A 27,743-nucleotide genomic window follows, 5' to 3' on the forward strand; every position below is an offset into this window, starting at 1 on the left:
TGTAACAGGGTAATCTCTTGTTAGATGTGATTCAGATATGTCCCGGACACCGCATTTGCATCATGATTAGACCAAAAGCATGTTCACTCTGTTTAGTTGCAGATCGAAAAGTTTGCCTGAAGATAGGTAATTCGTTAAATTGTGCATTTTTGCGTGTTAACATTTCATCTGTTTGTCTGCCGTGTGTTATCTAAATGGTTACTTTTTTCAATACAGGCCATCATGAAGTGTCAAACTCACGCTGACAACAATGTCATCATGGTTTGTCAATCCGGGCAATGTGATACTTGCTTCGTCTGTGATAAGTGTATAGCAGGGCCACACAGCCGTCACCCAATGGCCACCATTGAAGATGTCGGAACAGCAGAGAAGAAACGACTCAAGACTCTGTCCGAAGACAATTCTAAAAGCCTAGAAGCTCAAAAGAAGAATATGGAACTTGTGGACAGCATTAAACAACGGATACAAAACTCTATTGACGCAATGCTATCATCACAAGAGAAATTAAGGCAGGTTCTGGAAACAGAAGATTGGATAAGTATTATTCAAGAAGGGAAAAGGGCAAAGAGGTCAGATACTGCCCCGGAAGAAACAGGGTTCTACATAGAAACAGATGAAATAAGCCGGATTCTTATCACGAGAATTCTTTCAACCTCTCAACAATCTCAATGTTCAAGCGTATCATCGACAGAGGGAGAAGTTTCATCGGATTTCGAAGGAACAGTTTATAGACACAAGAAACTCGAAACAGTCTCTAGTACTAAACTTTCACCAGATCACAGCATCACGTGTGTTGCCCCGGCTGAAAGGGATACTCTTTGGGTTATTATAAATAAGGAGGTCAGGTTATGCAAAAAGCAAAAACTCGTAAACAGCAATATTAAATATGGGAAGAAAATTCGTGGAATAGCTGTTACAAACTCTGACAAATTACTCACAACATGTACTGACGATAAATGTGTGAGGAAGATTACCTCTGGCGGTAAAACATTATTTAGTTTGAACACAGATCCTCTGATTCCTAATCAGTTATGTGTCGCCAGCAACGGCGACATCTTAGTCACGCTTGTTTCATCCTTTGTGGATCCTCTGCCGGACACAGTTGGAGTCGTGAGTCGGTACACCCCACAAGGGAAGAGGATGGTAACGTTTGAGAGGGATCGCTTCGGTAACAGCATCTGTCCTAAATATATAGCAGCCAGTCGAGTCTCGGACATGGTGGTTGTAACCAATCTCACTAACAAAGACAATGACGATTGGTTTTATGGTCACGTGATAGTAATGACTGGGGATTTCCAAGTGAAGTTTCGTTACCTTAGTGATGGGAAAGTGATCCCTGGCAACCAGCAATATCACCAAGATACTTCAACCAAACATTTCAGTATTGGTATCGACATCCAAGACAATATCATACTTGGCGATATGAAAGCGGGCTGCATTGATATAGTAGACAAATTGGGCCAAAAACTTCAACGTCTGGGAGAAGTTAGTGGGATAAGTTATCTCACCGTTTCTAATGATGACCAGTTGTGGATTGGACAGACAACAGGTCGAGTGGAGGTCTACAAACGTGTGTAAATATAACAGCCACAACGAGTCGAGTCCTGGTCTACAAACGTGTGTAAATATAGCAGCTATAACAGGCCGAGTGGAGGTCTACAAACGTGTGTAAATATAACAGCCATAACAGGTCGAATTGAGGTCTACAAATGTGTGTAAATATAGCAGCCATAACAGGTCGAGTGGAGGTCTACAAATGTGTGTAAATATAACAGCTATAACAGGCCGAGTGGAGGTCTACAAACGTGTGTAAATATAGCAGCCACAACGAGTCGAATGCAGGTCTACAAACGTGTGTAAATATAGCAGCCACAACAGGTCGAGTGGAGGTCTACAAATGTGTGTAAATATAGCAGGCACAACAGGTAGAATGGAGGTCTACAAACGTGTGTAAATATATCAGCTTTAACAGGCCGAGTGGAGGTCTACAAACGTGTGTAAATATATCAGCTATAACAGGCCGAGTGGAGGTCTTCAAACGTGTGTAAATATATCAGCTTTAACAGGCCGAGTGGAGGTCTACAAACGTGTGTAAATATAGCAACCATAACAGGTCGAGTGGAGGTCTACACATGTGTGTAAATATAGCAGCTATAACAGGCCGAGTGGACGTCTTCAAACGTGTGTGAATATAGCAGCTAAAACAGGCCGAGTGGGGGTCTACAAATGTGTGTAAATATACCAGGCACAAGAAGTCGAGTAGAGGTCTACAAACGTGTGTAAATATAGAAGCCACAACAAGTCGAGTAGACATAGTACATATATACATATATTGACAATAAACACATGTATGGTTTTCCCCACTCCGAAATTTTCAATAGAAAAATTTGTGTTTGATGTGTTATTTGACATATTCTGAGTAAATTCGCACTTATCATTTGCCTGCGTGTCTGTTCCTCTTTGATTTCTTGTTATTTCAAAATGACGTCGTCATTCAGCTGTTAAAAGTGCGATTTTTCAGTCCCCTTTTTATACTTAGAACTGTGTCTCTCTCAGTAACATTTTAAATGTATAACGTCATTACAAATGCTTACAATGATGTGCATACTTAGTACCTAAGGGTCCCTACGAGTAAAAGCTAAAAGATAGTTCATGATTTTTTTCTGAGCTATAGCAGTAAACTGTAGTTCTCAAGACTTAAGCTATTTATGGACGATCAGCCACACAACACGTACTTGAGCACCAATATGAAAAAACCCTTTTGTTCATTTATTTGTTTTCCGATGTGTCTGTCCTCACAATTGGAAACCTTTTCCATACCCGTTACAAAATAGATCTTAAAATGAAAGAGTTCAGATTCAATTTGGCGAAATTGTAAGTGGATAATGTGGTTTGAGAAATTTTTTTGGGACTTGTTAATATGAAACTGTAAATAAACTTACACAGGAGCAAAACTATTTATTCAGAGTTTCAGAAATAGTGATATGCGATAAAACAGTGACTCCTTCACCACAGGAAATTTTAACGACTGATAGGCTTTTTTGGACTATTCATGTAGCGCACATAAGTAAGAACAAATTGCTTGAAGATATTTTATCTCTGTTTCAGCAGTTTTTTTCCTACCCAGAACACAAATAAAACCACCTTTAGAGGAAAAGGATCAAATATGCAACCTCTCAAATTAATTCATTACTATTAATTTGTAGATTTATTTTGATGAATTGTACATTTATATAGTATGTTCCTGTACACACAACAGTACGAATTCAACAATACCTGTGTAAAAATACGAGATACAATATACACTTGATTGTAAACCGACTTTGAACTACTGGTCTATATATAGAATAACCTAACCCCACAGGAAGCGATTGGGCCAACATTTGTTTACACCAACAGCCGAGAAGACAAACACAGGTAAGTTTACACTTAAGCACAGCTCATTAGAGAAAACCCGCTGTTACCAAGGTTTGAACTTTATGGATGGGGATAACACACACACTTGATCTAGGGTTGTCGGGGAATAAAGTCCTGAGATACCACGTAGTAAACACACGACATGGTAAATATACAGACTACACACATTATACCTACCCGCCCTAACACATTCAACTAGAGGCACAATATACCCAACGTAATATATATGTTACAATATTATTCATACCCACCCTAATACACACAGCTAGAGACACCGTATACTCAACCTAATATAAATGATTACAATATAATTTATACCCACCCTAATACATGCAACTAGAGACACCATATACCCAACTTAATGTAAAGGGTTACCATATCATACCTACCAGTCCTAATACAAAAGGGGTTATCATACAACTAGAGGCATTATAAATCCAACCTGATATAAAGGGGTTACCAAATAACTAGGGACATTATTCTAAATGCCAATTATCTGCTGGTTACCCTTAGCCTTGGGAAGACATTTTTTGCGTACCCCTGTGATCTTGAAAATGATTTGAGGACGTTTACAAGAGGAAGCTTTACAGCATTTTTCCAGGTAGCTGCTGGCCACATATCAGGACCCGGATTCTTTAGAATCTTAAGAAGACTCTGAAAATATTTTCGACATATTGGACTCTTGCCACATTGATCAGAAAAAACTACCGTGTGAACTCATTAGCAAACTATAATTATCTTTACTCTCTTCCCCCAGGAATTGCAAAACCATAGGGTAACTGAGATGAGCCTTACTGAGATGAAGAATTCCTGTATTTGATTTTACAAGACCAGGGTCTGAAAGGTCTAAAATTTCTATCAAGACGGGCATTTCGTGCAACCTAGGTTGAGGACAATGTCATTCGTAATTTGGTTGAGCATTAGCCATGGAACCTCTGCCAAATTTCATCAAAATTCATTTTGGAGTTTTTGAAAAGAAATCGAAAATATCAGTTATTGAAGGACAGATAACTGTAAAAGATGACTGGGGACGACCTGTCAGGCTGATAATACATGGTACCTGTAAACTCATCCAAGCGTGTAAAACAATTACCCTTGAAAGGACAATACTTGAATTAAGTCTTAAATAGTGGAATGACCTTGAAAGTGAGTCAATGTCATTTGTTTTAACGAAATGAAACCCCTTCCTGTAACTGTGCTTACAGTTTTCAGTTTTATTGGCCTTTAACCTTTTGGCTAATCAGCATAAACAAATAATAATACAACAGTGATTCCAGCGATACAGACATATTATGAAGGATGGACAGTAGGGTTTGCATTGACATTTGATCTAACCTTAGAAGCAGCAACTAGAAATTTTACTAAATTACTTATTTTTTTTTTCTTATTTCTAACAGAGAGAAGATTGACTGGTTTGAACATAAATGAATGCACTCTATAATATCTATCAACATATTGAGCTCTGAGAACATTGTAAAACGAACAAACATTTAAATGCAATTTATCTTCATTATCTTCCAAGTTACATTTTTGAAACATTCTTTCAGTTCCTGGTGTTCTTTCGTATCTACCTCTTTCTTTACAGAGATCAAGTGAAGATAACCTAAATTTTGCAATCGCTGAAGTATATGCCTCTGGTTAAGATTTCTTAAGATAGTATTGATGAAATTTAACATGTGGTAGAAAACTAAACAAAAACATTTATAAGAGTTTTCAAAATAATTATTTACATTTTGTACAAAAAACATCAATCAAGCGTTGCTTGACGTCGAGTGTAAACTGACGTTTACACAAGACATTATGGTTAAACCAAACATATCTTAAACCTAGAGACATTAATAATGTTTTTTTCACATTACTGAGCCAGATAATCTTTTAATCAGATACAGATAACATGTCATTATACAATGCTTATATCTGTCTCCAATAGTTTTAGCCAGTACTGAATAATTCTTATTTAATTAATTACTGAAAATAGTAATATACCAAGTTCAGAGTATAGCATGTTGTTAGTACATTTTCATCTTAGGTAAACGTCTGCTAAAAGCTGTATTTTTCCTACATCAGGGGCCTCATGAAAACCCTAATTTTCACAACCGTAGTTCAATACACTGGAAACATAAATATCAAAAAAACATCTATTTTCGTTTCAATATCTAAAAAAATTGCGATCACATAGATTCACTATGCGATATACACATTTTCGAGCCTGTTGGCCAATTATTGAACTTCTCATTAAAAATAATATAATATCTAAATAATTCGAGCTTGTCAGAATTTCTGAAAACAACAGTTTTGGTTTTGGTTTAATTTAATATTCCATGCAGAACTATACTTCTTTAAAATATTCAACATAGTTTGAAGCCCTTCCCTACATGCAGAGAAGTCGTCAGCATAATACATAATTAAATATAATGATATATCTTAATTCAATACATTCATTTGTTTTTAAAAGCAATTCATTTTCAACATCATCAATATATAAAGGAAGAGAGATAACCCTTTCTCTTGCGTCAGTCCCTAGAAGATAGATAACTCTGAACTGTATTTCACACACGGTTAAACTTTTTCGTAGATTTAATTTCATTGAACATTTTGTCAGTTACTATATTTCTGGCTAATTTAGAAAACTGACTCTTAGGATTAATGTTATCAAAAGCCTTTTCGTAGTCTACGAAAATAATATTTTATTTTGCACTAAATATTGTTTAAATTACACTATGCAAAAAAATTGCATCGATTGTCCCGGAACCACGACGGAAACCAAACTTGGCGTCTGATATGACACTATGGTTATCTTACCACTCCAATAATCTGTCATTAAGACCAGAAGTGAACAGCTTTTACAAACAACTTACTAAGGTTACGTCTCTTAACTATTAAGCTATTAACATCATCAGTATAACCTTTTTTGTGAAGAGGGATTATAACACCACGTGATCGACTTTCTGGAAAAAAACACCTTCAATGATCATCAAATTGATTAATCTTGTAAACAAACGGACAAAGATATTTCTAAAAATTACGAAGTATTCATTCATCAGGTTGTCTGTACCCGGAGACATATTAACTTTAACTGTTTAATGACCTTCCAGATTCCTTCCTCAGTTATTTCTTTGTCTAGCTCAGGAAAAATACATTCATCAGGATTGTGTTTATCTACACCACTGTTATTCACTGTATTCTCACCTTCAAAAATACTTTTAAAGTGTGCATAAAACAAACTCGTTAATTGACAACTTTGTATTAGCATTTGTCTTCTGTTTTTTAAATAACCGATGAAATATTTGGGTTAGCTTTCTGCATGTACATCAACCTATTACCTTCTTGTGTTTTGAATTTTCTTTTCATCTGAAGTTCATATCTTTTAAAAAGACGCTTATTTTCTAATAAAATACTTCTTTTTTCAGTAGTACGTAAAAATTGAAGCTCTCTATACATTCTGTATAAAAACTTACTATGGTTGTCGATTATAAATGTCATTTATAATATTATGACCGCCTCTGGTCACGATTACGATTACAAACAATAATTTTACCATAAAAACGCAAATAAACCCACCATTCAGCACACTGGTTTATATGGCTATTCTCTAGAGATGTTATTCTTACAATCAGATCAGTTTTGCTTTGAGTTTAGAACATCTCCCATTTAATCTACCTGATCATTATTCCGCTTGTACACGATATGTGTTTCTCATTCACCAGCAGACTCTATCCTATATATAAAAATGTTCACAGTGAATAGCAAAATCAATAGCAGCTTGATCACACCATGTATTAAAATCACAGACTTTTATTCTTTTCACAAGATCAAAGCATGACTTCGCTGCAAGAACCTTATCGATGACACTAGAGCCTAAAAAGTTAAAAACAAAAGTGTTAGATGACCAGTAATACCATCTATTTTTCTACCGTTACATTCCCGGGTCCCGCTCGCTTTAATTTAATCAATCTTCTACCAAGATTGTTTACAACAGTATCCTCTGATCGCCTTTTTAACAAAGTGACGTCAGCATCGTATTAAAAAATGTTAGATAATCTATCATTAATGTCAAAGTCAGACCTGTTTCCTATACGACTGTTATAAAGTCACCAGTAATTATAACATTTCCTAATATTGAGTATGTAGCAATATCTCATGTAAATAAACACATAATACCTGTAATGTAGTTACTAGACACAAACTGGATATCATAATTAGCCATCAACAGATCTACAGCAGATCAGAATTTATCTACAACGTCTTGTCATTTTGACAACATCGTGTTAATCTGTCATTTGCAAATAATTTGAAGAAGTTTAAAATGTTTTGCATTTCAATAAACACCTGTTCTTGATCTGTTTTAAGTCATAAATCCATGTAATGGCTGTGTGGTGTTCACCTCTTTCTTTCTGTTATTTAGTGCCAGTATGAAGTGTTCGGTGCACGAAGATCAGACCGTCATCATGGCTTGTCGGACACAGCAATGTGAGGATTGTTTGGTTTGTGTTCTGTGTATAGCTGGGCTACACAGAGGACATGAAATGACAACTCTGGAGGAAGCTGCGGAGAGAGTAAAAGAACGACTCAATGATATGTCAACTGCAAACATCAATTACCTCAAGGGCCAGAAGAGGAAAATAGACTGTGTCAACAGCCTGCAAGAGGCGATTAACCAGAAACAGGAGAAAGCTCGTGAACAAGGCCAAATGATGCATGACGCTGTGGATAGGGTCATTGGGCATATAATTTCCAATTATGAAAGACGATCAAAGGAGATGAAGGCCATAATGCACAAGATACAAGACTCTATTGAAATCGTAGAAAAATCACAAGAGAGATTGGGACATGTTCTGGATACGGACGACTGGATAAAGATTATCCTTGAAGGAAAGAAAACAACGGAGTTGCCGAGCGTAGAAGATCTGTCCGAGGATGTTACACCTGATGTTGGAGAAGAGGATATTAATAAAACTATTGTAACGGGGATCCTATCTGCCCTACAGCAATGTCAGCCCCCTACTGCGATAACAGAACAGCCATGTCACCCTGCCACTACAATAACAAAAGACGATGAGCACACATCAGATTTCAAAGGCATGGTCTATAGGCACAGAACACTAAAATCCATCTCTTGTGTTTCACTGTCAAAGGAACATCGCATATCAAACATCGCTCCAGGTCAAACGGAAACATTTTGGGTTGTTATAAACGACGAAATTAAGTTTTGCAACAAACAGCATGGGATCATAAATAACAATTTAACAATTAAAAATATATTCCGTGGAATGGCTGTTACAGAATCTGACAAATTACTTACAACATGTACTGACGATAAATGTGTGAGGAAGATTACCTCTGGCGGTAAAACATTATTTAGTTTTAACACAGATCCTCTGATTCCTAATCAGTTATGTATCGCCAATAACGGCGACATCTTAGTCACGCTTGTTTCATCCTTTGTGGATCCTCTGCCGGACACAGTTGGAGTCGTGAGTCGGTACACCCCACAAGGGAAGAGGATGGTAACGTTTGAGAGGGATCGCTTCGGTAACAGCATCTGTCCTAAATATATAGCAGCCAGTCGAGTCTCGGACATGGTGGCTGTTACAACCATCACCAACAAAGACAATGAAGGTTATTATAATAGTCACGTGATAGTAATGACTGGGGACCTCCAGGTGAAGTTTCGGTACCTGAGCGACGGACGAGTCATTCTTGGTGACCAGCAGTATCGTCCACATGATTCAACCATACATTTCAGTGTTGGTATCGATAGTCAGGACAACATCATACTAGGCGATATCAAAGCGGGTTCTATACAGATTATCGACCAACATGGCCACAAACTTCAGTGTTTTGGACATGCTGACGGGATGAATTTCCTAACTGTCTCTTTTGAAGATGAAATATGGATAGGAAAGAAAAACGGTCAAGTGGAGGTTTTTAAATATACGTGATACTGCTAACTTCTTCACCGTGACACAAATGGATGCCAAAATTTGTTGATTTAAACATATTTTTATTTGTTTCGATCTGAAAATTGAAAAAAAAATCAAATTGAACCAAAGAAGTTTAGTGCTTATGCTTCCAACATTGAATTTAATGTTTAAATGTTGATGGTCTCAACGTTACTCCTACGTCTATAGAATTTTCATTGGGTCTTACGTTTGATCTCAGCTTCTGGCAGCATGAAATTATATAAGTATTATTTTCAATAAATATTTTTAATAAACTTATTCTAGTGGCGAGTGTCCTTTATTTAGCTATTCACATGCATTGCGGCAATTCCTGGCCAATTCCCGACCTGTTATCTTTGGTAATAATAGATGCAACAGATCAGTTGCATGGTAGTGCTTGTGGCAGAGTTCTTATTGATAGTGTTGGAGAAATGGTAAAATGCCATCTTAATGTTCAACGTATTTTAGGATTATAAAAGATAAACATTCTAAGGAGCAACCCAGCCATTTAATTGATCTTTTGTTTTGCCTTTCCTGTACATTCCCCTGCTTAAATCTTACACACCACTTCCGGACGTACATGTTCTATATATAGACAACGTGAATTCGAATGCACGTTTACCTTTCGTCATAAGTCTTGTACTTTTAGATCGACCAAGGTGGTGAACTGAAATAGGTGCTCCATCAGAGTAAAATATCATACCTCATTAATACAAAAAGTGGACCAAAAGGCTACGAGCAGTTGTTTTCCAACGAGAAATTTGGATTAAAATGTGGCCGATTTCTTTACCGATTTAAAAACTAAATGTAGTAAAGTCGTGGTCCAGAATTATGCCCCGATCCAGCCAGACTCTTCTCGGGTGCTTGGTGCTGACAATATCGAGATCTCTTCTTCTAAAGTTCATCTAGGAACTGTAATGTCGTCACGAATGGTAAACGATTAACGAGTGTAAGTTGCATGTGACAAAGACAGGAGAACTCTTTTTTTACATTCTATCTATGGAATAGACTCCTGATCCAGTTTTATTAGTGCACTTGTCATGGCATGTCTGTACACGAAGGTAGTTTTACAATTAATGATGATACGTTAATATGTTAATAAAAATTAGGCCGCTTCCAACATTATGCCGATAAATTAATGCTGGGATTAGCACTACGAGTTAGGTAAGATATTGCCTAGCCCATGCTAGAGAAAGTTACTTCATCTCCAAAAACTAATTTCATTTGATTAATCCTTTCTATTTCAGCAAATTTCCAACATACGGCTATACTCTTTTCTGAAAAGCGCAAATTGGAGAATCTGAAATTCTTTGTTCCAGAGAGTACTTCCCCAATATTGTGAAAGTGCTTCAAAATATAAGTTGGTGTCTTACTTGGACTGGTATTTACAGAGTTATACATTTCCCTCCAATCGGCGGTGGACATCAATTGTCAAATCTGCCATAATGTCCTCCGAAAACTCGGCTTTAAAAGTCCGAATGGCTGATGGTCACGATTTCAACATTTTTCAAGAAAGCGTCATTCATCTTACGAACCATACATAATGTGGATCGTAACTGACTCTGTTGCGGACATTAAGTTAATTGATTTATTGTGTACTATATTGACAATGCCAGCATCTCCTGTCCACACCATGTGTCTTCCATGCTCTCAGACATTCGTTGACACCGTTATTCACTGTTGCTACACTTATGAGTATACAATCGACCTCCGTATAGAAGCGACCTCCGTATAGAGTTTCTACAGTGAGTTCTTTCCACGTTTGGCCAAAATGTATGCACTTCAATTTGGAATGAGGACAATGTCAAGGACAATTTGTTTACACCTTATTTGGTGCGAAGACAGACAACCATTTCCAGGTTGTCGTCGCTCAGAAACTCTTTCCAATGAAAGCATCGCGGTTCGTTGTGCTCACTATACTTTTCATTTCTATTTGACATGAACATATTGATACTAAGCAGTGAGAATTTACGCATGTAAATTCTCTGTATTCGCACTCGACAAACTTCGTTCATTTTGTCGATTTTATGTGTTTTTAATATCTGTACCTCTTCGATACAAAAAATGGGCCAAAATATTACTAGCATTAGGTTATTTTCAAACGTGAATTCAGGATTACAGGACATATTTCTTTACCTGTGTTTACAGCACAGAAGATTTTTATTGATGTTTATATGAGATGAATTGACTACGAATAGTGTAGGGCTCCTGAGATGCTGGTTGATGCTCAATTGTAAACATTTTATATACTTTTGCAGTATGAAGTTATATGTTCATGTTTCGATGCTTGTTAGTATGGCTGGTGATTTCGTTGAAAAATGTTTGAGAACGCGACATTGCTTACTTGGATTGAGGTTAAAATTGAAATAGCGGGTTTCTTCGATGAAGCTAAAGACACCTACCTCTCCGTAACACCTGGTCGTGCGCCTGGTTCTTTGCCTGGGGTTGAGTACCACAGTGTATCCATCGTGCTGACATTTATATCAAAAGAACAGCAGCTACTAAATAATCTAACTTGTGTAAACATATGAAGCGGAAAAGAGATGCAAGTACACAGATACATCGTGTGCTTATTACAAAGTCAACAAAGACGCGACATAGAATAGGCAACATTGAAACCAAAACACGATATTCGCATAGCATGAATTCCGAATCCAGTAGATTTAAATTTACGGGAAAAGACAGTGACACATAATCAAGTTGGTCAACACTCATTCACAATTATCAACAATTTAGAAGAAAGCATGAAAATGTTTAAGAATAGTAACAATACTATTTAAAAAGTGTTTCTTCAGTCACATATGACATGTACACAAGGACTACATACAATGCTATTGGTGGAGTTGTCAGAAGCATCTCAGGCAAACACAAGAAAACCGCAAAAATATAGAAACTTGTTGACAGAATGCATAAAGAAGGGTTGGAATCTGAGGAATATTCCTATTTGGGTGAGGCATGCTGGGACATCACAGAAGACAGGACGAGGCAGGCAACAGCTTCGCAGTTGCTGAATACTACTACTGGGGTGAGGCATGATGGCATATCACAGAAGACGGGATAGGGACAGGGCAACAACTTAGGAGTTGCTGAATTTTCCTATTGAGATAAGTCATGCTGGGATTTCATAGAAGATAGGACAGGGGAAGGGCAACAGTGTTGCAGTTGCTGAATGTTCCTATTGGGATCAGGCATGCTGGGATATCACAGAAGACAGTGTGGAGCAGGGCAACAGCGTAGGAGTTGCTGTATGCTCCTATTGGGATGAGGCATGCTGGGATATCACAGAAGGCAGTGTGGAGCAGGGCAACAGCGTAGGAGTTGCTGTATGCTCCTATTGGGATCAGGCATGCTGGGATATCACAGAAGACAGGGTGGAGCAGGGCATCAGCGTAGGAGTTACTGAATGCTCCAATTGAGATGAGGCATGCTGGGATATCACAGAAGACAGGGTGGAGCAGGGCATCAGTGTAGGAGTTGCTGTATTCTCCTATTGGGATCAGGCATGCTGGGATATCACAGAAGACAGGGTGGAGCAGGGCATCAGCGTGGGAGTTACTGAATGCTCCAATTGGGATGAGGCATGCTGGGATATCACAGAAGACAGGGTGGAGCAGGGCATCAGCGTGGGAGTTACTGAATGCTCCAATTGGGATGAGGCATGCTGGGATATCACAGAAGGCAGTGTGGAGCAGGGCAACAGCGTAGGAGTTGCTGTATGCTCCTATTGGGATGAGGCATGCTGGGATATCACAGAAGACAGGGTGGAGCAGGGCATCAGCGTGGGAGTTACTGAATGCTCCAATTGGGATGAGGCATGCTGGGATATCACAGATAACAAATTATAAATTTCATCATGATTTATTATTCTATTCATACAATACATTACAAAAACATACAAACTATAACAAGTGTATTACAAATTGTATACAATACATAGCTACCACAAGAAGACTTTTACACAAACTAATACAGGTTTGGTGTGAACTACTAATTATGGTAGCCTGAACTATCAACATGTATACTAGTAAGAATTATGACTGGTCCCATACTCAAGTACAGCGGATAAAGTCGAACTTTGACTTAACAATAAAATTGTATTCTAAACTTGTGATTACTTAACAATAGCACATGTCCCCTTTATGTAATGTAGAGGAAAGTCTAATGCTGACTTGACATGATGTCCAATACTTCTGTATCACTCATTTGTTAGAGATGTCACTTCTCTTACATTTAGACTAAAATACCTTAACTATACATGAACATTTTCCTTCCCTGAACTGTATATTGTATTTAGTATTTACCACTGTTACTATACTTCCACTTTAGAAAACAACTCCAGTTGTCCAGAGTAACAGTATTTTATGGAACAAGTGTTTTTACCAATACCTCCATGGTTCCTACATGGGTCCTAAAGCAACAGATTTCATTATTCATAACAATACCTCCTTTCAGAATTCACTAAACAAGATAAAGAGAATATTTCTTTACCCTAGTTATATACAACAGGTTTCGTTAGCAGGTTTTACATCCACTATTACAGCCTTTCAGCAGATGAAGGCAGCTAGTGTTTACTTTTGTTTCATTGATACTAACACACTCCTAGCTAAAAACGCTAAGGACATGGAGTTATCTAATTGATTTAAAATAAAAGTTAAAAACAAAAGCATTTACCCCTTGCCATTGAAAAGGAGTGAGGATATTCAGAAAATAGATCAAGCTCCCCGAACCATTATTTTTTATTTGTCTCTCGGGTTATATCATGAATGATAAAGAGATTTAAATTTACAAGCATGAAAAACAACACTTCATTTCATCACTTTAGTCCTTTCTTACCAAACCTGTATCTACCAAAGCATTACAGAGGCAATATTGTTACACACTTACTCTACCAGTTAAATAATAATAAAAAAAAAAATCAGCAAAGCTCACAGCAGAGATGATTCTGATATTTAACAATAACAAGAGGCCCAATGGGCCTTAACAGTCACCTGAGGAATATATGTCAATAATCTGGGGATTTTAAAATGTTGCAAAAGTGTAACAACACTTGTGCAGGACCAAGTGTAAAACATCTGTACCAAGTTTGAACATGACCCACCCAATGGTTCTTAAGAGTAAGTCCATAATGTCTTAGCCAAACAGAGGCCAGGGTGGCAATCTTGGATTTTGAATCGCCCCAAAAAGTTAAAACACTTGCCAGGACCTTGTGTAGAACATTCGTATCAAGTTTCGCCCTTTTCCCCCTCCTGGGGCCCCTATTGGGGCCACGCCTTTTTTCTTCGCAAACTTGAAGCGGCTTCCCATGGGGATGCTTTGTGCCAAGTTTGGTCAAAATCCATCCACTGGTTCTTGAGAAGTAGTCATTTAATGAAGGTTTTTACATATGGCCCCTTTTACACCCCTATGGGCCCCAAAGGGGACATAATCACTTTTTTCAACATAATTTCATATGTCCTTCACTAAGGGATGCTTTCTTACAAATTTGGTTGAAATCGGTCAAAGTTGAATTTTTGACCCTTTTGAGCGCCCCCTAGTGGAGCCGTTTTTGACCCGATTTTTTTTTCATTAGCAAACTTTGTAGACCTTGCCATAAGGTCCCTAAATATCAAATATGTATTTAATCATGAGAAGAAGATTTTTAAAGATTTACCTAATTTTACCCCCTTTTTCCCCCTCCTGGGGCCCCTATTGGGGCTATGCCCTTTTTCTTCACACACTTGGAGCGGCTTCCCATGGGGATGCTTTGTGCCAAGTTTGGTCAAAATCCATTCAGTGGTTCTTGAGAAGAAGTGGAATATGTGAAAAGTTAACGACGCACGACGACAGACAAATCATGATGGCAATGGGTCACCATGAGCCTTTGGCTCAGGCGACCTAAAAACTATAAGAAAATATTCCATTAGATGAAGGCAGGTATCGTTTGATTCCACCTGATACTGATAAAACAACCATTAAATTCATATTATTATAAAATGAAGGTAAGGGGACTTGTTATAGCTAAAGGTAAGACATATGTAAAAAAAATCATAACTACTACATAAGTCCAGGGACTTTAAACACTACTTCTTACTAAGGGGGTGGGCTTATCACAGAATAATGATAGAGCATTGCTTTTTATTAAACAACATTATGTATTGATGCTTATTACCAGGCTTAGTGCTGGCTAAATTTAATTCTAATTACCACAGGGTGAATACGAAGCCTTGACACCTAAATATCTGAGGACTCTAGATATTTGACAATAGCCCAAATCACTGGGAATGTAGTTTCCCATGGGTCAAGTGTTTCTAAATATCTATCTAACAATCAAAGGCAATAACTGAGGATATGGGTTGTGATATTATTTTTTACGACATACGACTGAAAAATTATCTTTCCATCTTGGATGGTATCAAGATACAAAATATGGCGTGACTCCTGTATGAATGAGCAGTCTTACTGCCTATATTGAGGGATCTAATGGCTCTACAACTTCTAGTTGTTATGGAAATGTTGAAAATATGAATTGTTAATAGACACTGAACAATAAAAAATAGATGAAAACACATTTTAATTGGTCATTGGGACCTTCCACATCTGTAACCTAGTAAACAATTACATATGGCACATTATCATATAACAACAAATTCTTCATACTATATATTGTTGAATTTTGCAGGTTCAAAATTTTGCAATTTTCTGTCAAGAACTTATTCACGAGGGTTAAATTTTGCAAATAACATAATAATTTGGAGTACAGGTATTTCAGAACACTTTGTTGATATGTGACTGTGGACAATCAAGCTGGTACTTAGCTGGTGTTAATGGTACAGAAACTGTTACTGGATGAGGAAATGTTGAAAAAGACATTCTCCGTCACAGGAATTCAAACTGTATCTCCATCTTATACAAGTTCCTTTTTATGTCTATTTTCGGCTGAGGCAGGGTTATTTCAACTGGTAGGTTGACTTGTGAAACCTTGATTATATCGACATGATCTCGGAGGTGTTAAGTTTTCCATCTTTTGATGCATTTGTGAGTTAAGTGAAATTAAAACCCTCGTGAGTAGTATACAGTAGATCTCCAGTTTTGTTTACACCTTCAAAGGTTAATATTGTAAAACATGAGATAACTATGACTACTGACAAACTTTGCAGCCCAAGTAGGAGATTATTATTTTAGTGGGTTCTATTTTCCAATCATAATAATCATTATCATTATTACATTCTTAAAGGCCCGTAAACACATAAAAGACCATTAGGGCCATCAAATGGTATTTTTCAATCTTCTTTTCAAAGAAGGACTATAATTGTAAAAAAAGGTATGTTGGTATAAAATTTATCAAGAAAACAACAGTCTGGTTCATGGATTCTGTAAAAAAATACATTTTTTTTAATCTCTCATAAAATTATAAAAATGTGAGCTAACAAAAAATACATCTACAACATCTACAGTGATTAAAGTGTCCTATTCTAATTTTAATCCAGATTTAATCTGTCTTATGACTATTTGTTCAAAGACCTTACCCAAGTAACATTACAAGTAATAAAGAGATGATGATAATAAGATAAAAAATTGGATATCACATTAAAATAGGAAATATGTCTTATTCCAGGTCCAATGTATGTATCCTGTGTTTACTCAATTCTGTCTATATCACAATACAAGGGTATACTGGTGTTTAGTATAATATACAGGTCAAGGTTATAACTGAATATAGATGCTTTAGGAGACCAATATAATTCATGAACCACACATGAATTCTGCAAAGCAACAACACTGCATAATTCTGAAGATTTATAATGCTTAAGTAGTAACTTATTTGCGATATCACGACAAATATCACATTGAAACAAATTTCATCCACATGTGCTATCATCAACACACTCCACAGAATTTGCGACCTTGTCTCGTCACATGGTTTTTGTGAATTTATATCACCATACACAGGCGTACCTGTTTCTGCTCCATACAGAGTGCCAGGTTATGAATTCTTACAAGTCGTACATTATCTGTATCTCCAGCGTTAAATACTCGGTAGATACAAAAGTTCTCTTTCTGTTCCTGAGCAAACTTAACTTGTGGTGCGGAGATTTCAAAAACTTCCTTTTTGTCAGAAACTGTGCTTTTCACTTCAATATATATCACAGAAATTCCAGTTTCTGTGGCAACATGCATTTCAAAATCATACGGCAACCCTGTCTCCTGTTGCTCATTCATCCATATAACTTGGATGATGTCAGAACTGACCTCTTTCATTTGAAGGAGATAGTAATATACAAGAGTTTCTCCCCACTGGCCAACTGCTTCTGTCCCAGCACCTGAATCTAGGACTATGTTCTCTGGCAGTTTGAGATCTTTTCTGATGTTCAGCTCTTCGTAGACATACTCACTGGAAACAGTAGCCCAGGCTGGGTCACCTACAATACAGAAATGGTTCACTAGAAATTAAATGAAATGGTGACGACTTGATCACCCAAGTGAATGGTTGTTATAGAGGTATCTATGACAAGTTGCTATGTATCTCACAATAATATTAAAAAATCTGATTTCTGTTGTAGAGGTAACTGTTTTGTTATTCTGTAACATTTTCAAAAGTTGAATCATATCTATATCGTAATCATGGAATCATATTTGCCAGAGTGAGTCCATGTTATCTGTATTCAAGGGGTGGGCTTATTAAAGGGCAGTGGAAAAGCATTTGTTTGTAACAGCAATAGATAGAGGTGGGATGGTTACAAGTATAGACTAGATGTAAGCATTGATGACCTCTGTCTAACTTAACATTTCACAAGGTCAATATAATGCTTACCGAAGTGCACGCCAGTGAGAGGCTTCTTGGTGGATGGAGGATGAGGTGATCCATCGTCTGGGTGACGACGCTTGTTACTGCTCTGGGTTCCGGGCTCTTTTTCTTCATTCTGCCCCTCAACAGTGGCAATCTGACCAGAGGACCTGTCTCCTCTGCTCTCTGACTGGATGGATGTTGATCTTTTGACTGTCTGATTATCAGAAGACTGTTCTGAAGCCTCCCCTGTGCTGTATGGGCGTTTGGTTTCTCCAGATTCTGACTGACTGTCATCTGCTCGCTTACGCTTCATTCCATCTGCACAAAGGAAATAGAAGATCAATGAACTCATTAAATTTTCTGACATTCATCTACTTATCTGAACACAATTATGTAGGTGATAAAGAAGAGCTAAACAGACTGAAATGAAGTTTATTTTCATTCCATACAGCAACACCTATAGTTTATCACATCTGTATCCTTTTGGATTTTCTGTAAAGGATTCAGTACATCTGATGTTTAGATAGGTGGAAAAATCTATCGTATTCATGTCCTTCATTAAATAATTCACTTATTTAAACGAAAGTACAGAAGTACTTTTACCACTTTCTCCTGAGCTGTCCTGTGGAGTAAACTGGCTAACTGATCCAGTCTCAACGATACCACCTTTGGTCTCCAGGTCTCTTTCAGACTTCTCTGTTTTTACAGTTTTCTTTTCAGAACTTTCCTCACCATCTATGACTTTAACCCCTGATGGGAGCTCTCTCACACTGCGAATATAATCAGGTGCCTTCGGAGGTGGCCATATGTTAGAGCCAGTAGACCCTTCCTCTCTTGGAGCTGAAATCAAAAGAACACAAACATTCTGTCAAATGATATATTTTCATGTGAATTAAAGGTATGCATTTTCATTGATATTTAATTTCATGAATTTTCGGTACCCACAAAATCACACATATGACATGTGGACACATAAATTTATGGATCAAGCGTATGTATGGAAGCAACAAAACTAATCCACATCAAAAATAAATGATTTTTCAGTAGCTGTGTATCATTGTGTTTATTCTCTCTCTTCATATATATACAACTGTTGCCATGGCCTATCTCTATTTATATAAATCACTGTTGCCATGGCTACCTCTATTTATATAAATCACTGTTGCCATGGCCTACCTCTATTTATATAAATCACTGTTGCCATGGCCTACCTCTATTTATATAAATCACTGTTGCCATGGCCTACCTCTATTTATATAAATCACTGTTGCCATGGCCTACCTCTATTTATATAAATCACTGTTGCCATGGCCTACCTCTATTTATATAAATCACTGTTGCCATGGCCTACCTCTATTTATATAAATCACTGTTGCCATGGCTACCTCTATTTATATAAATCACTGTTGCCATGGCCTACCTCTATTTATATAAATCACTGTTGCCATGGCCTACCTCTATTTATATAAATCACTGTTGCCATGGCCTACTTCTATTTATATAAATCACTGTTGCCATGACCTACTTCTATTTATATAAATCACTGTTGCCATGGCCTACTTCTATTTATATAAATCACTGTTGCCATGGCCTACTTCTATTTATATAAATCACTGTTGTTATGCCTTCCTCTCTATATATATAATCACAGTTGTTAGGCCTAACTCTCCCTATGTATATTTATCAATCAGTGTTGCCATGCCTACCTCTCTCTATATATAACTGTTGCCATGGCCTACCTCTATTTATATAAATCACTGTTGCCATGGCCTACCTCTATTTATATAAATCACTGTTGCCAGGCCTACCTCTACTCTATATATCACTGTTATACCTCTATTTATATAAATCACTGTTGCCATGCCTTCTCTCTTATATATTTATCAATCACTGTTGCCATGCCTTTCTATATATATATATACTGTTGCCATGGCTACCTCTATTTATATAACTGTTTTATCTATTTATATAAATCAGTGTTGCCATGCCTTTCTCTCTATATATATATCTTTATCAATCAGTGTTGCCATGCCTTCTCTCTATATATATATAATCACTGTTGCCAGGCCTAACTCTCTATATATATATATATATATCTTTATCAATCAGTGTTGCCATGCCTTTCTCTCTATATATATAATGACTGTTGTTAGGCCTAACTCTCTCTATATATATTTATCAATCAGTGTTGCCATGCCTTTCTCTCTATATATATAATCACTGTTCTTAGGCCTTACTCTCTCTATATATTTATCAATCAGTGTTGCCATGCCTACCTCTCTATATATATAATCACTGTTCTTAGGCCTTACTCTCTCTATATATATTTATCAATCAGTGTTGCCATGCCTTTCTCTCTATATATATAATCACTGTTCTTAGGCCTTACTCTCTCTATATATTTATCAATCAGTGTTGCCATGCCTTTCTCTATATATATATTTATCAATCAGTGTTGCCATGCCTTTCTCTCTATATATATCTTTATCAATCAGTGTTGCCATGCCTTTCTCTCTATATATATCTTTATCAATCAGTGTTGCCATGCCTTTCTCTCTATATATATATTTATCAATCAGCGTTGCCATGCCTTTCTCTCTATATATATTTATCAATCAGTGTTGCCATGCCTTTCTCTCTCTATATATATATTTATCAATCAGTGTTGCCATGCCTTTCTCTCTCTATATATATTTATCAATCAGTGTTGCCATGCCTTTCTCTCTATATATATATTTATCAATCAGCGTTGCCATGCCTTTCTCTCTATATATAGATAACTGTTTCAACAACTACCTCTCATTCTATATATATACATCACTGCCACGCCTACCTATATATACATATAAATCAGTGTTGCCACGCCTACCTATATATACATATAAATCAGTGTTGCCATGCCTACCTTTCTTCTTGCCCTCATGATCCTTGACATTGGTATCAGAGGCAGGTGGCCATGCTGTCAGTCTAGGCTCGCCCTCAGGTTGGGACTTATCATCTTTTATTTCACTTGGAGCAGTCACAGCAACAGCTACAACATTATCAGTATATACATCTTAAAAATACACAAACCAAAAAAATTGTTCTACTCCAAAACCCAAACAGCAGGGGGAGCTGTTATGTATAACCCTTAATTTTATGCGACACACATTTTTCAAACTGAAAAAGAACAGGCAAACACTATGTATACAGCATGTCTGTGATACAATTTAAGGATACAGCAATCAGCATTCTGCTGTCCCCTGATATACTACAGTAAAATGATTGTTAATGTGAAAGTGTAAAGTATATTTGTACTGAAAAGTTCAACATATTGTAAATAAACTACCTCCTGTGAAATTTGTTCTTGGTAAGTTTTTTATATCAAACACCAACATATAAGAGTAGTAAAGACAATGGTAAAGGTAGGAGAAATTCCATCTCTATATTAGTCTTATCTCTAACAGCAGATCCATCAGACTCTCCCAGAGGGCACATTGAAGATTCTGATGATACTTACCTTGGGGCTTACGTTCTGGAACAACAGGCATTATAGGTGGTGGAACAATCCATAGCTCCTCCCCTTCCTGAAGAAACTCTGTAACGCCATGGTCCTCACATATTTCGTCCAGGGAACCATCTGATTGGCCAGTAAGAATTGGCATCATACTGTTCAGGAATGTTCTGAGATAAAACAAAACACTTTAAACCATCTAATGAAGAGACATAGAAAAGTGTTTCGTGAATTGGAGGTATGGTAGTTGTACTTTAGAACACACTCTACATTTGACATAATATAAGGATTGAATCTTGCTTAAGTCTGTATCACAGGACGATAGATTGAGTTGCTTTAGTCTTTATCACGGAATGATAGACTTAGTTGCTTCAGTCTATATTATGGGATGATAGACTTAGTTGCTTTGGTCTATATCACGGGATGATAGATTGAGTTGCTTTAGTCTATATCACGGGATGATAGATTGAGTTGCTTTAGTCTATATCACAGGACGATAGATTGAGTTGCTTTAGTCTATATCACGGGATGATAGATTGAGTTGCTTTGGTCTATATCATGGGATGATAGATTTATATTAGATTGAGTTTTGAGTCTATATCACGGGATGATAGATTGAGTTGCTTTAGTCTATATCACGGGATGATAGATTGAGTTGCTTTGGTCTATATCATGGGACGATAGATTGAGTTGCTTTAGTCTATATCACGGGATGATAGACTTAGTTGCTTTGGTCTATATCACGGGATGATAGATTGAGTTGCTTTAGTCTATATCACGGGATGATAGACTTAGTTGCTTTGGTCTATATCATGGGACGATAGATTGAGTTGCTTTGGTCTATATCACGGGATGATAGATTGAGTTGCTTTGGTCTATATCACGGGATGATAGATTGAGTTGCTTTGGTCTATATCACGGGATGATAGATTGAGTTGCTTTGGTCTATATCATGGGATGATAGATTGAGTTGCTTTAGTCTATATTATGGGATGATAGACTTAGTTGCTTTGGTCTATATCACGGAATGATAGACTTAGTTGCTTTAGTCTATATTATGGGATGATAGACTTAGTTGCTTTGGTCTATATCACGGGACGATAGATTGAGTTGCTTTAGTCTATATCACGGGATGATAGATTGAGTTGCTTTAGTCTATATCACGGGATGATAGATTGAGTTGCTCATGAAACAAACTCAACATGAGCTACTACTTATTCCATTACATTTGTATCAAGAGTAAATCCATTCATCACCACATATAATCAGTGAAACGGATTTTAAAATTTCAATTAACATTTGCTTCTCATTAATATGAAAATGTTCAAGTCTTTAGACTTCAGCAAGTCTAATAGCTTCTTGTTAAAGATATAGTCAGTATTTAGAGGATAATAAAATAGTGTTACTTGGCTTGGAGAAGAAATGTGATTATGTCACATGTTTTTTCCATATAACAAAATACAAAACTGTATTATTTACCATATATAATTTTATCCATTAAAAAAAAATTAAAATCAAATCAGAGATCCCAGAGGGATCTTGATGTCCATCATTATTTGATATTTACTTGTTCTTTAAAAGTTGGAGATGTTTTTCCTTCTTTTCTTAGATTTTGCCCTTAATTATACTAAATTTGAGCCTTTATCTACTAAGTCCAAGATGTTCCATTTCAGGCCAGTTTGTTTTTCTGATCAGTCCAAAAATCAAATGGGTGCAACTATGGTCTAAGGAGAACCTTCATAAGAATGTGAGAAAGGTCCATTCAATACTACTGAAAAAATAGCAATAACAATCTTTCCTTGTCAAAATCCAAGATGGCCACCTGTCAGCCATCTTGTTTTTCTGATCAGCCCCAAAATAAAACAGGTATCACTAAGGATCAAGGACACTTACATATGAAATTTGAAAAAGATCCATTCTGTACTTCTCATGATATATTGATAACAAGAATTGTTCATGGATGGACTAGAATCACAGACACAGGGCAAATCTAGTAGCTAACAAGATTGCCATGGACACAATATATGCCGCCACAAAATATAAAGATCCACTAAGAGCAAGCTACAGATACAAAGTTGAAAATGGCATAAATCTTACAAAAATCAACGAACCAAAAAATCGCCCCTTCATGCACATCTACCCACTGTAGTAGTGACAAGTTTCATGAAATTCTGATGATTGGTTTAGGAGGAGTTGCGTTCACAAGAAACGGACTAACGGACGGACAGACGGAGAAGATGACGTCAATATATGGCGTATAAAAAACTACCTGAGATCCCGGGAACATTTCTCATCCTTTCTGCTGAAGAACTTGGAGATTTCCTTGTTGATGTCCTGGTAGGAAGACAGGTTGTCTTTGTGGAAGAAGAAGGTGGACCCTCTAATAAGACATTTCTCTGGCCGTATGTGGTATATTTCTGGTTGAGATTGCAGGAAGTAACGCACCTCTAGCCGGGAAACCTACAATGAATACAACAGATGATAGACATATCAGATCTTGAGCAAGGATGACAAAGTAACACTGTAACATACACAATCAGGTAACAGTAAGAGGTACAGAATGGTGTAATTCATATGCTAAAATCATTTATCACTCTGAAAGAATCTTAAGTTTGAAGATGTATACCATCAGGCAGTTAGCTAATGTCTGGTAATAAGCCCACCAAAAAATTACTGTTACGTTAATAGTTGCTAAATTTCACACAGCTGATATCCAAAGGTTGTCCCAGTATGGGCTAGTTCATGGTGATTATAACTTGTATACTGGATATGTCTTTACATTGGTATCAATCTAAAACGGCATATAATATACATTTCAGGACATTTTGAATCAGCTTTCCCACTGACTTTGTGTAAGAAGTACTGTGTTAAACAATGCTGTATCCTAACCCTGTAATAAGCCCACCCACTGAGGTTGACTAAGAAGTTCTATATTAATCACTGCTGTATCCTAACCCTGTAATAAGCCCACCCACTGAGGTTGACTAAGAAGTTCTATATTAATCACTGCTGTGTCCTAACCCTGTAATAAGCCCACCCACTGACACTGAGTACTGTGAGCATTGGACCCCTGGGTTTATTGCAGGATTACTACTGTAATAGTACCTGTAGGTTATTAAAGGCTCAAACTTTAGGTTATCCTCAGACACAAAGATTGTATCAAACATCATGTAAATTGCCATAGGACTATCTTCTTTCATAGCACAAAACATCTCAAGTCTAATCATTACAAGAGAGCTACAACATCAGATTTTGCAACTGCAGGTGAAGATTGAAGGAGTGTGGTTTGAAGATTTATTCTTGCAACAGTTTGTGTTTCTCAGGAAGTTGAGATTATGGATCCTCCTGTGCTGCTGTGGTTGTGTCCTTAAGTTAGATACACCTAACTGCTCAGGATAGAATTTAATGTGCCTCCTATATTTCATAACATTATCCTCTATAAGGAGACCTGTCTTAAAAAGATCATGGCTGTTCCTGGAACAACTACACCTGGAATCACTCTAACCAACAGACTGCCAACAGATGAACACGAAACACCGACAATTTACCTGGAAAAATTTCATTTGAAGTAGCCTTGCCGCAAATCCATCGTCCACCTGCTCTTGATAAATGTTTGGATATCTGTTGTATATAAACTCCTGTATGTGAGGAACGGCCTTGTGTACATAAAACTGAAGTTTGGGACATTCTTGGAAGTCTGGTGTGATTTCCTCAGACTCCACGCTTTCTGTCAAGCTACACACCTTACACAGCTTCAGGAACACATGTAGTGCCTCCTCATCTGCCAAAATACACATAAATATTTAAACTCTAATGAGAAAACTTGTGATCATTATTTTATAAATAATCCCTTAACACTTTATTTTTACTAATGATTTTAATATAATTCTCAAACTTCCCATTTTTCTACATGTTTTCAATTCTGTCTACAGGCATGACCTACCATAAGGTTTGGATTGGCGTCCCCGTTTGTCTTTCCCCTTAGTATCCTCTAGTTCCAGGAAATGTACATCTGCCTTTTCACTGAACATTTTCTCTAGTTCCCGGTTGTCACTGATCATAGGGTTCTGTTCGATGCTGATCCACTGTCCTGTCTTTGTGGCCAGAATCTTTTGACCCTTCAGCTGTCCAAGGAGTTCACGCTTCTCACTGTCAAGGATTTGTCGTTTGGTGTTGACATCTTGATCAGTAGGGTTGGATTGGCTGGCATCGGTACCAGGTTCTCGAAGGAGAGAGCCAATTGTGGAATAAAGCTGAAGCACATCACATAGCTTAGTTTTGTCCACTGAAGGCATAACACTGGTCAGCAGAACCAGTAACTCAGCATACTCTGCCATGCTAGGCTGACAAGCCATCTTACCTACACGCAGAAAGAACTCTTTGATATCAGTGTCATGGTAGATCTCGCCCAATGTGTGTTTCTTGGCCAGATCTGAGTGGTACTCTTGTAGAAGTTCTCTGTGTTTTTCTACCAGACCTGTCCTGTCTGTCCACCAAACCTCCTGTCTACTCATCATTTTTCCAGCCACATCTGCTGTAGATGGTGGACTATAGTTTGGGAAGGATGTGACCACTGGAACAAAGATTACAGGGTTTTCCATTAATAAGTCTTGTGATTTCTTTGGAGGTAAATTTTCAAGTAAATAGCGGTACACTGTCTTAATGTGTTGAAGACTGGTACAGAAGACTGCTGGCTCAACCTCAACTGAACGTGCACCCCAGCTAATCAAACTATTCATCACCTCCTCAAGGTCCACCTTAGTCTTAAGTCTGAGGAATTGACAGAAGCTGCTTTGATTGGATGGTACTGCGTCTAGGTAGCGCACTGTATGAGAAAGATGTTTCTCTATTTGTGCCAGACGTAGGTAGATACAAGAGGGTGCCATCATAGCAACACTAAGGGAGGTACGCACAATGCCACCAACTTCAGCTACCAGGTCCTTCTTTAATGCTGGCAGCCAACTCTGTGTTCTTAGTAGGATGCTAAATGAAGAGTCTGTGTCCTTGATCAATCTCCCTTCAGCTGTACACAGCTGAGCTGACACATACATAGCATACTGACTATCCCATTCATGATCTAACAGCTGAAAAAGCATCTTCATCTGTATCTCATACGAGCTTGGACTCTTGTTGTCTGAGATAATACACTCCAGTTCTCTGCTGCTCCAGTCCTTGATATATGTCCCTTCCTGCAAATTTCCCCACATCTCTTTCAGTGGGGCCCAAGGACTGGATGACTGTCAACAAGAAAAATTTACATCAATGCTTTTGTGTAATCTATCTATTGATTTTTGTTGTTGTTAGAAATCAAGATTATTGATATGAGTAAATTTTTTAACGATTTCTTCATTGCTTCCCCACCTACTCATACTTGTGACCTTGACCCTATAAATGCTGTATGAAAGTAGAAAACTAGAAAGTGTCTATAAGGCATGAATGTCCCCACTTCTTCTTTGCTCTCCAGAATTAGATGTAAACTTGGATGATATGGCATATATATGTACCAAATCTGTTGACAGGTTATCAAGATATGACATTGATTTCAGCAGGGGATGTGATGGATCTCAAGAAGACATACCACAACAGGTCAGACATACAAGAGTAACACTCAATACCCACCCACCCCCCACTCCATCTCCCTTCCACCCATTTTCTAAATGGTATAATAAAACACATGTTAATTAGTAACTTCAATTCATCTTTAAAAACTTTTATCGGAATTTCCAGTAGGTAGAGTGTACAAGTTCAAACACATCAAGCCTAAAAAAACAGAGATAATAGACTTTTCACAAATTTTTATCATGAAACAAAATGGTCACCATAAGAAGCTTCTTTTTCAAATGGACAAATTAGAGATTTGGTATTAGGAACAACTAAAAAGATAAACTTATACTTAATGGGTAAAACTGGGGTAAAAAACTGGGAGTTGTTACCAGATAAGAATTTACAGAACTTACAATAGAGGCGGCGTCGATTGGGACCTTTTCTGACCGTACACACAGGAAGTTGGTGACACCTAGTTTGGACAGGAAGCTATGCCACCGCTGTATTTCATGACTGGTTTTGCAATTGGTAAGGTAAACACTGTCCACAAGGATCCATTCATAGCCTGAAAATCACACAT

The 27,743-nt window shown here is 37.3% G+C and overlaps 3 protein-coding genes across 3 annotated transcripts in view; 2 read left to right on the forward strand and 1 right to left on the reverse strand.

Moving 5' to 3' along the window:
* The first annotated feature begins 222 nt into the window (after positions 1-222).
* LOC132554992 (uncharacterized) lies at positions 223-1,578 on the forward strand. Its single transcript, XM_060219319.1, has 2 exons — positions 223-596; positions 642-1,578. The coding sequence occupies exons 1-2, from the start codon at positions 223-225 to the stop codon at positions 1,576-1,578; spliced, it is 1,311 nt and encodes a 436-aa protein (XP_060075302.1).
* A 6,251-nt stretch (positions 1,579-7,829) lies between these two features.
* Positions 7,830-9,359, forward strand: LOC132554993 (uncharacterized). The gene has a single exon (XM_060219320.1). It carries the CDS (start codon positions 7,830-7,832, stop codon positions 9,357-9,359), a length of 1,530 nt encoding a protein of 509 aa, XP_060075303.1.
* Positions 9,360-13,198: 3,839 nt separating this feature from the next.
* LOC132554994 (uncharacterized) overlaps positions 13,199-27,743 on the reverse strand; it is a 42,574-nt gene continuing 28,029 nt past the window's right edge. Inside the window, exons 25-33 of the mRNA XM_060219321.1 lie at positions 27,577-27,728; positions 25,563-26,856; positions 25,168-25,400; positions 23,889-24,079; positions 21,626-21,789; positions 21,032-21,157; positions 18,724-18,966; positions 18,151-18,444; positions 13,199-17,758 (exon numbers count right to left, since the gene is read on the reverse strand). Of these exons, the coding sequence (XP_060075304.1) occupies positions 17,271-17,758; positions 18,151-18,444; positions 18,724-18,966; positions 21,032-21,157; positions 21,626-21,789; positions 23,889-24,079; positions 25,168-25,400; positions 25,563-26,856; positions 27,577-27,728 (3,185 nt within the window). The 3' untranslated portion in view covers positions 13,199-17,270. The remainder of the gene's footprint in view (positions 17,759-18,150; positions 18,445-18,723; positions 18,967-21,031; positions 21,158-21,625; positions 21,790-23,888; positions 24,080-25,167; positions 25,401-25,562; positions 26,857-27,576; positions 27,729-27,743) is intronic.

Source organism: Ylistrum balloti, unplaced genomic scaffold (assembly GCF_031769215.1).
Source record: "Ylistrum balloti isolate Yb309-2 unplaced genomic scaffold, AGI_CSIRO_Ybal_v1 Utg370450, whole genome shotgun sequence".
Taxonomy (NCBI): domain Eukaryota; kingdom Metazoa; phylum Mollusca; class Bivalvia; order Pectinida; family Pectinidae; genus Ylistrum; species Ylistrum balloti.

Bases quoted from the DNA above. Each gene is read 5' to 3' on its own strand.
- LOC132554993 (XM_060219320.1), top strand. From the start codon at position 7,830: ATGAAGTGTTCGGTGCACGAAGATCAGACCGTCATCATGGCTTGTCGG.
- LOC132554992 (XM_060219319.1), top strand. From the start codon at position 223: ATGAAGTGTCAAACTCACGCTGACAACAATGTCATCATGGTTTGTCAA. The intron at 597-641 runs GTTCTACATAGA...TCTTATCACGAG, and splicing joins ACTGCCCCGGAAGAAACAGG to AATTCTTTCAACCTCTCAAC.